Source organism: Microcaecilia unicolor, chromosome 1 (assembly GCF_901765095.1).
Source record: "Microcaecilia unicolor chromosome 1, aMicUni1.1, whole genome shotgun sequence".
In the NCBI taxonomy this organism is placed as follows: domain Eukaryota; kingdom Metazoa; phylum Chordata; class Amphibia; order Gymnophiona; family Siphonopidae; genus Microcaecilia; species Microcaecilia unicolor.
This window is the reverse complement of record NC_044031.1, coordinates 131,795,701-131,810,108: the sequence shown is the minus strand read 5'-3', so window position 1 is coordinate 131,810,108 and position 14,408 is coordinate 131,795,701. Positions and strand designations below refer to the sequence as shown.

The 14,408-nt window shown below is 48.8% G+C and overlaps 1 protein-coding gene across 3 annotated transcripts in view; it reads left to right on the top strand.

The window, feature by feature from the left end:
• The window catches only part of CDK6 (cyclin dependent kinase 6), a 319,355-nt gene that overhangs the window by 167,683 nt on the left and 137,264 nt on the right, over positions 1 to 14,408 (top strand). For all 3 annotated transcript variants that reach the window (XM_030200353.1, XM_030200368.1, XM_030200362.1), the window contains one exon: positions 5,105 to 5,272. In XM_030200353.1, the coding sequence (XP_030056213.1) occupies positions 5,105 to 5,272 (168 nt within the window). The remainder of the gene's footprint in view (positions 1 to 5,104; positions 5,273 to 14,408) is intronic.

Sequence of the window (14,408 nt, the reverse complement as noted above, 5' to 3'; positions counted from 1 at the left end):
ATCCCCAGGGATCCTTCTGGTGACCAAACAGGGTAACTTAGGCTCTACGTTTGAAGGAATAACACTATTCCTTTCTCCCTGAGGGCTTCCAGGATCTTCCTTTCCTCCCTTAGACCTAAGGCCTGGGGCTGTATCCCAGGGGGTTGTTTTATCAGGCCGTCACCTCCCAGAAGGGCTCACTAAAGCTGCCTCATCACAGTCTTTATAAAATTACCCCAGGCAAATATAGTTTTGTGCAAATATGTGCCTGTATAAACAAGTGCAGGTGCACATATTTTATAAACTATGGGATAGATATTTAGAACAATTTAACCAGGCTTAGGGGTGGACTCTGGGCAACAACGGAATTTACCTAGTTAGCAGAGATATTCAGTCAGCTAACCGAGTAAGTACAAAAAGGCTGTCCTTACTTTATCCGGGTACCAGGCTGAACATCGCTAGTACCCAGAGAAGTTCTGGCAGCCACCTTGACCTGGAACAGAGGAGTAGCCTAGTGTTTAGTTTAGTGGACTGTAAACCAAGGGACACAGGTTCAGATCCCATTATAACTCAGTGGATACTACTACTACTACTACTACTTAACATTTCTAGAGCGCTACTAGGGTTACGCAGCGCTGTACAATTTAACAAAGAGAGACAGTCCCTGCTCAAAGAGCTTACAATCTAATAGACAAGTGAACGGTCGGTCCGATAGGGGCAGTCAAATTGGGGCAGTCTGGATTCACTGAACAGTAAGGGTTAGGTGCCGAACGCAGCATTGAAGAGGTGGGCTTTAAGCAAAGACTTGAAGACGGGCAGGGAGGGGGCTTGGCGTAAGGGTTCAGGAAGGTTGTTCCAAGCATAGGGTGAGGCGAGGATAGCAAGAGGAAGGACTTAGGAATGGTGTGAAATTTGGCAGCTAAGTTTTAATGATTAAAGAATGCAGGGTCATGCATTTGGGCTGCAAACACCCAAGGGAACAGTACAGTTTAGGGGGAAAGAACTTTTGTGCATGAAGAGGAGCGGGACTTGGGTGTGATCATATGTGATGATCTTAAGGGGGCGAAACAGGTAGAAAAGGTGACAATGAAAGCCAGAAGGATGCTTGGGTGCATAGAGAGAGGAATAGCCAGTAGGAAAAAAGAGGTGATGATGCCCCTGTATAAGACTTTGGTGAGACCTTATTTAGAATATAGACAGGATGGAATCAGTCCAGAGGTCTTTGCCATAAAGCATATGGAGATAGACTTAAGGATCTCAATATGTATACTTTGGAAGAAAGGCAGGAGATGGGAGATATAATAGAGACGTTTAAATATCTATGTAGCATAAATGCACAGGAGGTGAGTCTCTTTCAATTGAAAGGAAGCTCTGAAACAAGGGGATGTAGGATTAGTGATGTACCAAGGGCAGGGCGGTATGGGTGGACTGTCCCGGGTGCAGATCAAAGGGGGAGTGTTCCGCTCCTTCTGCTCTGTCAGTCCCTGCCTTCCCCAGCTTAAAACTTTTAAACCCCAACCTGTTCCACGGTACGCGTCCGCCTTTCTGCAACCTCCACACACCCCCTGCCGGGCTGCTGCATCTCCTCTCTTTCTACTTGTCTCCCTTAGTCTTCCTGCAGCAGTGCAGCCTTTGCCTTCTCTGCAACTTCCTCCCCCCCCCCCCCCCCACCCGCAGGGCCACTGCACTGTGTCTCCCACAAGCATCCCTCGCCTTTCTGCAATGTGACATGTCCACTCCACCCCCGCCAGGCTGCCGCCACTGATAGTCTGCCAGAGGAGAAGTAGTGGGCGGCGGCAAAGTAAGTGAGCAAAAAAAGCAGTATGGATAATTGAGGGGTCTTTCCTACCTGTGGCTGCTGACCCTGCCCCTTTGAGGTCACTTCTGGAGCAGAGCCAGCAGCCACAGGTAATTAGGCCCTGCGATCTTAATAATTTTATTTCATCCTGTCTTCCCTGGGCTTTCTTAAACTTTTTTATTGCTGCTGGTTTGGAACAGGAAGAGCAGCATTGGGAGGTATCATGAAACATGAAAAGGAGAGAGGGGGCCCAGAGCACTGGATGGGAGAGAAAAGTAAAAAGGGCAACATGGAAGGGGAGAGAGTGAGCAGACACAGGGGGCGGCAGACGCTGATGGGAGAGAAAGGGCGACACTGGATGGAGGGGGCAGACACTGGATGGAAAGGGGCAGAGAGAGGGGGCAGATGCTGATGGGAGAGAGGACAGACGCCGGATGGAAAGGGGCAGACAGAGGGGACAGATGCTGATGGGAGTGAAAGAGCAGATGCTGATGGGAGAGAAAGAGCAAATGCTGGATGGAAAGGGCAGAAGGGGCAGACGCTGGATGGAGGGGGAAGATGCTGATGGAAGAGAAAGGGCAGACCTAGATGGAAAGGGGCAGAGAGGGGGAGCAGACGCTGGATGGAAAAGGGCAGAGAGAGAGGGGGTAGAAGCTGATGGGAGAGAAAGAGCAGATGCTGAATGGAAAGGGGCAGAGAGAAGGGGCAGACGCTGGATGGAAGGGGCGGAGAGAGGGCAGACAATGGATGGAAAGGAGAGAGTGAAGACAGATGAGGAAAGCAGAAACCAAAGACAGCAAAGGTAGATAAAAATGTGTTTTTCTTTTTTGCGTTAGGATAAAGTAGTATTGTTGTTGTCTTAATAAATGTTTATAAATAGAAGATGGAAATAGGGTAATATTTTTATTGGACTAATTTAAATACATTTTGACTAACACTGTATTTCTTTTCTGACCATTTGTCTCATTTCATGATTATTACTAAAAATAATAGGGATAGGGAGAGAGTAGATGGCATGGATGGGCAGACTGGATAGGCGATATGGTCTGTATCTGCCTACATTTTTTATGTTTCTGTATTGAAGGCCATTGCCCAGATTAGGCCCAGCATTGACTATCAGCGTGAAATTCGGCCAGTGACAGTCAGTGCCTTCAAAAACACTCACCACTGCTGGCTGAATATCATGGGATATGTACATAAGTGCCAGTCCCTGCTCCTGTGCCACCCATTTCCTCCCCTAAGAATGCCTCTTATAAAATTGCTTAGGGGTTTACAGGCATATAAAGTAGGCACACAGAAACAGCATTTTCCTTTTACAAGATACATGCCTGTAAACCTCTAAGCAATTTTATAAGAGCCTACTGAAGACCCTAACATGTTACTCCACATGTTCAAGTCCCTGATAAAATCACCCCAAAATTGTTACTTCGGGATCCCCCCAGTTGCTTAATATTTTTTTGTATTTTTTTTTTTATCATTTTACGTAATTACATTCACATTTATCACATAAATGTAAGGAAAAACAGAAATTAATATAAAGGAAAAAGAAAACATTTTCTCTCATCAATGTATATTATATAATTGCCTACAACTGGGAGATCCAAGATAAGGAAAACAATCTCAAAGAAAATAAGAAAAACTCAAAATGGTTAATCTTACAATTCACATTTTCTGAGGGAGGAAGGTTAATCGGTAATTGCAGCCGGTACAGTGGTTACTAAAGGAAGTTGCTGCAGAGGGTTCTTCATATGTTCTTTCAACTCCACAAACTCTTGTAATTTCTTAGGTTCAACAAATATGTAATAAGGAAATAAAACACTTACAAGGGAATCGCACTAGGAAGGTCCCACCTAGGGCAATGATTCCTGGCTTAAAAGCCAAGAATTCACGCCTCCTAGTCTGCGATTCCCTTGATATGTCAGGAAATATATTCATCTTTGAACCCAAAAAACTATCAGCCATGTATCGGAAATACAATTTCAAAACATTGTTCCTATCTAAATCAAAGGTGAAAGTCACTAATAATATAACTCTATCTGTAATTTCTGAATTTTCCAAAATGTCAGTTCACATCTCTTTTCTCTGATAAAGAAAATTTTAAGGGAAATATAAATCACTTTAGACACCAGAGGGTGGCTATCAGAAGGTATTTGCAAAATATCAGAGAAATATTTCTTCAACAGTTCAGTAGCTGATATATAGGATGTTATAGGAAAATTTATCATTCTCAAGTTATTTTTCCTTAATTGGTTCTCTAGAAATTCCAATTTTTACAAGAAACATGGCTGTCCTTCATTACCAAATTAACTGATTTTCATAGAGAAACCATTTCCGTAGTCAAAGTCTCTATTTTTATATCTTGGACTTCCACTTTGTTAGATAAGTATTAATATAAATTCTTTAACTCACATGTTTATTCCTGAAAAAGTTTTAAACATCTGAAGAAGAGAGTTGTTCACACTCTGCAGTATTTCCCATAGTACGTCCATTGTGACATTATTGGCTTCACCAGATCTAATTTCTCCACAGAAACCGCTCCAGATATCTTCAGGAGGAAGAGCTCACTTTCCAATCCCTGAGTTGGTTTATTATCCGGAGTCGATGCTGCGCCAGGACCTCCTCGGGTCACATGAAAATCCTAACCCCCTTCGGGCGTTTCCACTGTCGACCTCCATAGCGAAGCGTTACTGTTTCCGGGTCTTGGAGGGGTCGTGCCAACAGGGGGACTCAAAGTCACTCCCTCTCCACTGAGATTCAGCGATAAAGCCTTGCTGTTCCCCGAAGCAGGAACCGATATCCCCGACGTTATGACCCCGAATCTCTCCAAAGTAGGCTGAGAACTGGTGGGAACCCCAGCCGTGTTCGAGGAGGACAACACCACGGCTTTGCCTTTTCTCCTCCCCATTCTCTGGGGAGCGCGCCTACTTCTTCAGGTATTCTGGTGTAAAACGGGAACTCAATTAACGTACGTCCTCTCTCGACGCCATCTTGGATCCTCCAGTTTGGGACACTCTTTGTCTGGTTTCTCCTCAGAGGCCTGTCTGATATGGGTAACCCTTCAGCTTAGCCCTCTGAGTCATTGAAACACGGAAGCCCCTCCACCCCTGCAAGGTGGTGTCCCTTCGGAGGGGCAGTTGCTTAATGTTGGTGCTGTGTTGTTACAGAATATCATAGAAGTAAAACCTGCTGTTTGCTAATTCTATGTGCTTTTTATTTGTTGTTGATCAAATCAAATCAATTCTTGTATACTGGGTTCAGTGCAGTTTGCATTCTAGGTGAGACAAATGCATTCTAGGTGAGACAAATGATGTGCTGTTTTCTTTTTAGGATATGACATTTCAGCTCCTTCGAGGTCTGGATTTTCTTCACTCGCACCGAGTGGTACATAGAGACCTGAAACCACAGAATATCCTAGTCACTAGTAATGGGCAGATAAAACTAGCTGACTTTGGACTTGCACGAATCTACAGTTTTCAAATGGCCCTTACATCTGTGGTAAGTTCTTTCTTTACCTCTGTTTTATATATATTATTTTGGTCATCGCAGTTGCAATCTTCAGCCAAGGACCATATGCCAGAAAATTTGCTGCTAGAACCACACAAGCATAGGCCCTAATTTCACCCTGATATTCAATGCTGGGCCTAATCTGGGCAATGGCCTTCAATACAGAAACATAAAAAATAATGTGGGCTGCCCGACCCGATATTCAGCCGGGGCCGCATAACTTTTATGTGGCCCCGGCTGAATATCGGCCGAGCCTGCATAAGTGCCAGGTGCCCACCCCTCCCAAATTTAGTCTCCGATATTCAGCCCTGGACATGTCCTCCATTGCTTCCAATTGAAGATGCATATTAAAACTATCTTTAACAGTAGAAGAAATAGCAGGTTGAATAGCAAACACCCAAGACTCCATTCTATCCAAGTGTTGTTTCTCTTTAACCAGTCTAGTCTCATGAGCTTAAAGCTTTGCAACTGAGTCCTCAGAAAATTTGGAAAGTTGCACCAGATTACTTTGCAGTCTGTATCAATCCTCATCACCACAGACCAAACATCTTTCAATGAAATATCCTTATAATTGATAGATAAGGCTAAATTTCCTTGAATATCTTGTAACTCAATCATTGCTGTGGACAGCTATCAAACTCTTAACAGTGGAAATGGAAGCAGCACCCATCTGAGTATTCTCCTCCGTGGGTGAACCAGTTGCCTCAGCAGAGGAACCAGACAAATCCCATACTGCAATGGGTTGGGGGTGGTGTTCAATCACCCATTGACAGTCGCTTTGGGGGAGATGTTGTTACTCACTGTTCCTGAAGTAGGTAGATTTTCCATTGAACAAAAATGCTGATCTAAATCAAATCAATTCTTCTCTGAGGACAAGCAGGCTGCTTGTTCTCACATGTGGGTGACGTCCAACGGCAGCCCCAGGATCGGAGATTTTCCCTAGCAACAAAGTTTGCTAGTTCTCACGTGCGCACACACAACGCGCATGTGCCACCGTCTTCCCGCCCGAAACGAGTGCGTGCCCTTCAGTCTTCTTTTTTCCACAGCTCTGAACGGCTGTTTACGGTGGTTCTGTGCCTCCAGGAGACCCCTCACGCGTTTTCGCCACCTTTTTTCCTCTTCAGAAAGTGTTTTCGGACTTCTCCGTTTGTGTTATTGTTAAAAAAAAAAAAAGTTTCCTCTTTTTCTTAGTTTTTTCCCGTTAAGTTTCCTTTCGTTCGTCGGAAGCAGCCTTTTTGGCCGCCCGTACGGGTTTTTTCCTTTTTTCTTGGTGCTCTGTTTAGCATCATCACAAATTTTGATTTCGCCGGCGCGGTTTTTCCGCCCATTTCATCATAGCCTGCCAACGGCTTCAAAAAGTGCATGGGTGCAGCTGGACGATTTCGCTCACTGATAGGCACGTTTCGTGTCTCCAGTGTCTGGGGGCTGGCCAAACCTGCACTCTTTATCTTCAGCTGAAGAAGAGGACCCAGGCAGCGAGATTGGCTCAGTGGAACCTTTTGTTCGGATCCTCGTCTGGTACCTGGACGCCCGCGGTACCGAGGTCATCGACGGTATCGATGTCGTCGGAGGGTGCATCGCCATCTGGAGCGCAGGTGATGGCTGTCCATTCCCCTGCTGATAGCGGTGAGCCCTTGAGTAGGTCTCCGCCTGCCTCGAGGGTTCCCGCGGTACAGGCCGCCCCGGGATCGACCTGTTTTGGACCTGGCCCCGAGGAGGCGTTTGGATTCAACGTCCTCCTCTTCGGTACCGGGAGGTACCAGTGACGTGCTTCGAGCGAAGGCGAAGAAACGTAGTCATCGGTCGCCTTCCCGTCACGGTACCGAGAGCACCGGGATGCCGAAGGATTCCGCACCCGTTAAGCTTCGACGCCGGAAGGACCGCTCGCCCTCCATACAAGAGGTGTCGATGCGCTCTGCTCCAGACAGCCCGGTACCGCCTCCGCGCCCCAGGCAAATTCTGAGCTCGCCGCCTGCACCGGCCCCACTGCCTTCCTCGACGGCCGCTGTGAACAAGAGCCTCCGAGCCATCCTTCCAGGGATCCTGGAAGAGTTGCTGCACCCGTCTGCTCCGGTACCGGGGGTGCTTGCGCCATCGGTGCTGTTGAGAGAAGCGGCGGCTGGCTCCTCACCCGTGGTGAGGTCCCCGACGGTCTCGGCTGCATCCCAGGCTGACTCCCCGACGACGTTGATGGAGGGAGCTTCATTGCTGCCGGTGCGGGAGTCTTCCTCTCGGCGTACCCACCGTGGCCACGTTTCCACGGAGTCGAGACGGGCCCGGCTTAAGACTGAGGTTCGCAAACTGGTGTCCGATACCGATGCTAAGGCCTCGTGGGAAGCAGAGGAGGACACGCAATATTTCTCTGACGAGGAGTCTTGCGGTCTCCCCTCTGATCCTAATCCCTCCCCTGAGAGACAGCTTTCTCCCCCCGAGAGTCTGTCTTTCGCGGCCTTTATCCGGGAAATGTCTATGGCCATTCCCTTCCCTGTGGGTACGGAGGATGAGCCAAGGGCCGAGATGTTTGAGCTCTTGGACTATCCTTCGCCACCTAAGGAATCGTCCACTGTACCCATGCACCATGTCCTCAAGCAGACATTGCTGGTGAACTGGGCGAAGCCGTTATCTAATCCCCACATTCCCAAGAAAATTGAATCCCAGTATCGAATCTACGGGGATCCAGAGTTAATGAAGACCCAGTTGCCTCATGACTCTGGTGTGGTGGATCTGGCCCTTAAGAAGGTCAAGAGTTTTAGGGAGTACGCTTCGGCGCCCCCGGGCCGTGACTCTAGAACCTTGGACTCTTTTGGGCAGAAGGCCTATCACTCTGCAATGCTCATTTTCAAAATCCAGTCATACCAGCTCTATACGAGCATCCATATGCGGAACAATGTGTGGCAGTTGGCGGACTTGGTGGACAAGCTCCCTTCGGAGCAGGCCAAGCCTTTTCAGCAGGTGGTCAGGCAGCTGAAGGCATGTCGTAAATTCTTGGCCAGGGGTGTTTATGATTCTTTTGATGTCGCGTCCAGGGCCGCTACTCAAGGTGTGGTGATGTGCAGACTCTCGTGGCTGCGTGCCTCTGACCTGGAAAATAGAGTCCAGCAGCGGATTGCGGATGCTCTTTGCCGGGGGGATAATATTTTTGGAGGAAAGGTTGAACAGGTGGTAGAGCAACTCCACCAGCAGGATACCGCATTCGACAAGTTCTCCCACCAGACGCCTTCAGCATCGACCTCAACTGGTAGACGTTTTCATGGGGGAAGGAGGAATGTTACCTATTCTTCTAATAGGCGTAGGTACAATCCTCCCTCTCGATAGCCTGCTGCTCAGGCTAAACCCCAGCGCGCTCGTTCCCGTCAACAGCATGCGCCTCAACAGGCCCCTGCAGCTCCCCAGCAAAAGCAAGGGACGGGCTTTTGATTGACTCCGGGAGAGCATAGCCGAAATCAAGGTGTCCGTGCCGGACAATCTGCCGGTCGGGGGGGTAGGTTAAAATTTTTTCACCAACGGTGGCCTCTCATAACCTCCGACCAGTGAGTTCTCCAAATAGTCCGGCTCGGATACTCCCTCAATTTGATAACAAAACCTCCAAATTGTCCACCGGGAGCTCAGTCCTTCAGCTTCCGCCACAAGCAGGTACTCGCAGAGGAACTCTCCACCCTTCTCAGCGCCAATGCGGTCGAGCCCATGCCACCGGGGCAAGAAGGGTTGGGGTTCTATTCCAGGTACTTCCTTGTGGAAAAGAAAACAGGGGGGATGCGTCCCATCCTAGACCTAAGGGCCCTGAACAAATATCTGGTCCGAGAAAAGTTCAGGATGCTTTCTCTGGGCACCCTACTTCCCATGATTCAGGCAAACAATTGGCTATGCTCTCTGGACTTAAAGGACGCTTACACTCACATCCCGATACTGCCAGCTCACAGACAGTATCTTCTATTCCGTCTGGGGACACGGCATTTTCAGTATTGTTGTTATGATTCTGCCGGTTTGGCTGAGGGGGAGGGGGGGACGTCTCTTCTGATTGGCTGCCAGGGGTTGTGCTGACATCAGGGGATAGTACTTTAGCCTGCAGCTGAAGAGTTTCTCTGCTTTTGCGTTACTTACTTGGTGGTAACAGGAAAGCCTGATAGTTTTCTCTCAGAACGTGCTCTAGGTTCTGTCAGGGATCTGTGTTGTATTAGAGTATTCTTTTCCTTCCCTCTGGGTTAGCTGCTGCTGAGTGTGTGTGCGTAGCTCTGTAATCAGGGTCAGCTGCTCGTTTAGTGGGGGCTGGGCATTGCTCAGCCTCCGGGGGCTCTGGGCTGAGTGAGAGCCTTCTCCTTTGTTTGTTTGTTTGTTTTAAGGATTTCTCTTCCCAGTGCCCCGGCCTGCTGGCTCAGTGAGTTTAACCCTTTGTGTACTGTGTTTATTGTATTCCTGCCTCTGCCAGTGTGTTTGTTGGATGGGCCCCGCTCACTCTCGGGAGGGGAAGCGTTCTCTCTGATTGTTTGTTGAATTATGGCACTCTCTCTCTCTGCTGGCTCTACAAGCTTAACCCTTTGTGTTCTGTGTGCCTCTGTCTACAGTGGGTTTGAGGCAAAGGCTTTCTGCCTTCCTTTTGTGTCTGGTTCCTCTGGCTTCTGCCTGGGGCTCCTACCCTGGTGGGGGGGGGGGGGGTTGCTGTGTTAGTTCCCCGTCCTGCGCTAGTCCCCTGGGTGGGCGTGGCCCGCTCTGGTCCTTTGTTTCCCCCTCTGTCCTATTGCTGGTGTTCAGCGCGTGTCTGGCATCTTGGGGCCCTCTGGGTTCTTTCACCCCTCCCTGTGTGTGATTGGGTTCCAGTTCAGCCGTGAGGCTCGCACGAGTGGCTCTGTGTGCGTGGGTTCCGCTTCGGCCGCGAGGCCCGCCTGTATGCCTATTTCCCTTCTTCCTGAGGGACTGTGGGGAGGGGTAGCTTAGGGGGTATTGTGTAGCTGGGGTGTGCAGTGGTGGGTCGGTCTCCCCTTGGCCTGGGTCGGCACCCTGCTGGCCTCGGCCAGGGCCCAAGGGCTCACGACCAACCCAACGGATTACAATTGTGTGCTACCGTTTGGTCTCGCCTCTGCACCCAGGGTGTTTACAAAATGCCTGGCTGTCGTAGCGGCGTCTCTACGCAGACTGGGAGTGCACGTGTTCCCTTATCTCGATGATTGGCTGGTGAAGAACACCTCAGAGGCAGGAGCTCTACAGTCCATTCGGATGACTATTCAACTCCTGGAGCTACTAGGGTTTGTGATAAATTATCCAAAGTCCCATCTTCTTCCAGTACAGAAACTAGAATTCATAGGAGTTCTGCTGGACTCTCAGACGGCTCGTGCCTACCTCCCCGAAATGAGGGCCAACAATCTCCTGTCATTCGTTTCCTGGGTACGGGCGTCTCAGCAGATCTCAGCTCGGCAGATGTTGAGATTGCTCAGCCACATGGCCTCCACAGTTCATGTGACTCCCATGGCACGCCTTCACATGAGATCAGCTCAGTGGACCCTAGCTTCTCAGTGGTACCAAGCTGCTGGGGATCTAGAGGACGTAATCCTGCTGTCCATGAGTTTTCTCCACTCCCTGCAGTAGTGGACAATTCAATCCAATTTGACTCTGGGACGTCCCTTCCAAATTCCTCAGCCTCAAAAAGTGCTGACTACGGATGCATCTCTTCTGGGGTGGGGAGCTCATGTCGATGGGCTTCACACCCAAGGGAGTTGGTCTCTCCAGGAACAAGGATTTCAGATCAATCTCCTGGAGTTGCGAGCGGTCTGGAACGCTCTAAAGGCTTTCAGGGATCGGCTCTCCCACCAGATTATTCAAATTCAGACAATCAGGTTGCCATGTACTACATCAACAAGCAGGGGGGCACCGGATCTCGCCCCCTGTGTCAGGAGGCCGTCAGAATGTGGCTTTGGGCTCGCCGGTACGGCATGGTTCTTCAGGCCACGTATCTGGCTGACAGGTTGACCAGGATAATGCAACCTCACGAGTGGTCACTCAATTCCCGAGTGGTACGCGAGATCTTCCAAGCATGGGGCACCCCCTTGGTGGATCTCTTTGCTACTCGAGTCAACCACAAGGTCCCTCAGTTCTGTTCCAGACTTCGGGCCCACGTCGGATGCCTTTCTCCTGCATTGGGGGGAGGGCCTCCTGTATGCTTATCCTCCCATACCTTTGGTGGGGAAGACTTTGCTGAAACTCAAGCAAGATCGAGGCACCATGATTCTGATCACTCCTTTTTGGCCGCGTCAGATATGGTTCCCTCTTCTTCTGGAGTTGTCCTCCGAAAAACCATGGAGATTGGAGTGTTTTCCAACCCTCATTACTCAGAACGAGGGGGCACTTCTGCATCCCAGCCTCCAGTCCCTGGCTCTCACGGCTTGGATGTTGAGGGCGTAGACTTTGCCTCCTTGGGTCTCTCGGAGGGTGTCTCCCGTGTCTTGCTTGCTTCCAGGAAAGATTCCACTAAGAAGAGTTACTCTTTTCTATGGAGGAAGTTTGTGACAGCAAGGCCCTAGAACCTCGCTCGTGTCCTACACAGACCCTGCTTGAATACCTTCTGCACTTGTCTGAGTCTGGTCTTAAGACCAACTCTGTAAGGGTTCATCTTAGTGCGATTAGTGCATATCATTACCGTGTGGAAGGTAAGCCAATCTCGGGACAGCCTTTAGTTGTTCGCTTCATCAGAGGTTTGCTTTTGTCAAAGCCCCCCATCAAACCTCCTACAGTGTCATGGGATCTCAATGTCGTTCTCACCCAGCTGATGAAACCTCCTTTTGAGCCACTGAACTCCTGCCATCTGAAGTACTTGACCTGGAAAGTCATTTTCCTGGTGGTAGTTACTTCAGCTTGTAGGGTCAGTGAGCTGCAGGCCTTGGTAGCTCATCCTCCATATACTAAATTTCATCATAATAGAGTAGTCCTCCGCACTCACCCTAAGTTCTTGCCGAAGGTGGTGTCGGAGTTCCATCTGAATCAGTCAAATTGTCTTGCCAACATTCTTTCCCCGTCCTCATACCCGCCCTGCTGAACGTCAGTTGCATACATTGGACTGCAAGAGAGCATTAGCCTTCTATGTGGAGCGGACTAGCCCCTTCAGACAGTCCGCCCAAATGTTTGTTTCTTTCGACCCCAACAGAAGGGGAGTGGCTGTCGGGAAACGCACCATTTCCAATTGGCTAGCAGATTGCATTTCCTTCACTTACGCCCAAGCTGGGCTGACTCTTGAGGGTCATGTCACGGCTCATAGTGTTAGAGCCATGGCAGCGTCAGTGGCCCACTTGATGTCAGCCACTATTGAAGAGATTTGCAAGGCTGCGACGTGGTCATCAGTCCACACATTCACATCTCATTACTGCCTTCAGCAGGATAGCCGATGCGACAGTCGGTTTGGGTAGTCAGTGCTGCAGAATCTGTTCGGGGTTTAGAATCCAACTCCACCCCCCTAGTCCCATTTTTATTCTGTTCCAGGCTGCAATCTCAGTTAGATGTTTCTTCGTAGGTCAATTTTTGTTATGTCCTCGCCGTTGCGAGGCCCAGTTGACCCTGTTTGTTGTTTTGAGTGAACCTGGGGGCTAGGGATACCCATATGTGAGAACAAGCAACCTGCTTGTCCTCGGAGAAAGCGAAGTTACTTACCTGTAGCAGGTATTCTCCGAGGACAGCAGTCTGATTGTTCTCACCAACCCGCCCACCTCCCCTTTGGAGTTGTTCCTTTCTTTGGTTTTGCTTCATAAGTTGACTGAAGCGGGACTCTCACGCGACGGGCGGGAAGATGGCCGCTCATGCGCGGTGCGCGGACCCGCACGCTCGAAGGCTTTAGCAACCTTTGTTGCTAAGAAGATTTTCTGGACCTGGGGCTGCCGTGGACATCACCCATATGTGAGAGCAATCAGCCTGCTGTCCTCGGAGAATACCTGCTACAGGTAAGTAACTTCGCTTTATGGTATCATGTTTGTGTAGGTGAGTTTTATCATTACTTTCTAAGTAATCATTTGAGTTTAATACTTTATGTAGATAATCAAAAGGTAGCTGGTTGCTATAGCATTTGGTCACAAGTTGTCTGGATGTTTGAGTATTGCCACGTACTGTTTTGTTTTTGTTACATTTGTACCCCGTGCTTTCCCACTCATGGCAGGCTCAATGCTGCTTTAGGGGTCCTTTTACCAAGCTGCAGTAAAAACTGCCCTGCAGTAGCGGCAGGGGCCGTTTTTCCCACGCACCAGGGCCCTTTTTACTGCAGCGGGTTAAAAAAAAAAAACCTTTAAAAATTGTACAGTAAGATTGCTGTTACTGTGTGGCTATGTGGTGGGGAGCACTTACCGCCACCCATTGAGGTGGCAGTAAGGGCTCCTGCAGTAAACCAGCTGTAACCGGGCATCGCCGATTACCACCGGGTTAGCACTGTGGTAAAAAATCACAAAAATATGTTTTGTTTTGCCGGAAATGGCGTATGCTCGAGGCGGAACTACTGCTGTAGGCCATGTTGGACCTGCGGTAGTTCCAGGTTGCCACATGGCAGCCCTTTAGTAAAAGGGTCCCTTAGTTACTTACAGGCAGCATGTGATTGTGCATGAATGTTTCTGGGATCAATGAATCTGCACATTGATCATGCAAACGAAGAATGCTTGTCTAAATCATACCAGAAGTAGGCTGGCCTACAGGGAAATGGCATGGTTGAACAATGTACCATAAAGATTTTATTTGGTATTTCCTGTGGTATGATGCCAGTTACCAGGGAGTGTTCTGCAGTATTAATTGTTTACTGTAGCTGGCATACAGTCAAACTGAGGGGGACAGATAATGGGGAAAAAATGGCATGAAGTCAGTAGTGCATCAACTATTCTGAAGAAAAAGGACAAAAATTACAGCATATATCTGGAATTTTCCAGCTAATGATGTGTGGATGTGGTAGTGCTAGGAGAAAGGCACCAAACTGAGCTTGCTTTGTTCAGTAAGAGAGGCCCCTGTAACATTCCTCCTAGCTCAGCATACTTTGGCTTCAGTTTTCATGTAGCTGATGATTTCAAAGCTGTTACATATCTTGTATTTGGCTGCTTGTTTCAAAAAATCTTTTATGCTTTTCTGTATGCTTTATTTGTCACTTCAAAGAGAAAGGCCTCTAATTCAGTCT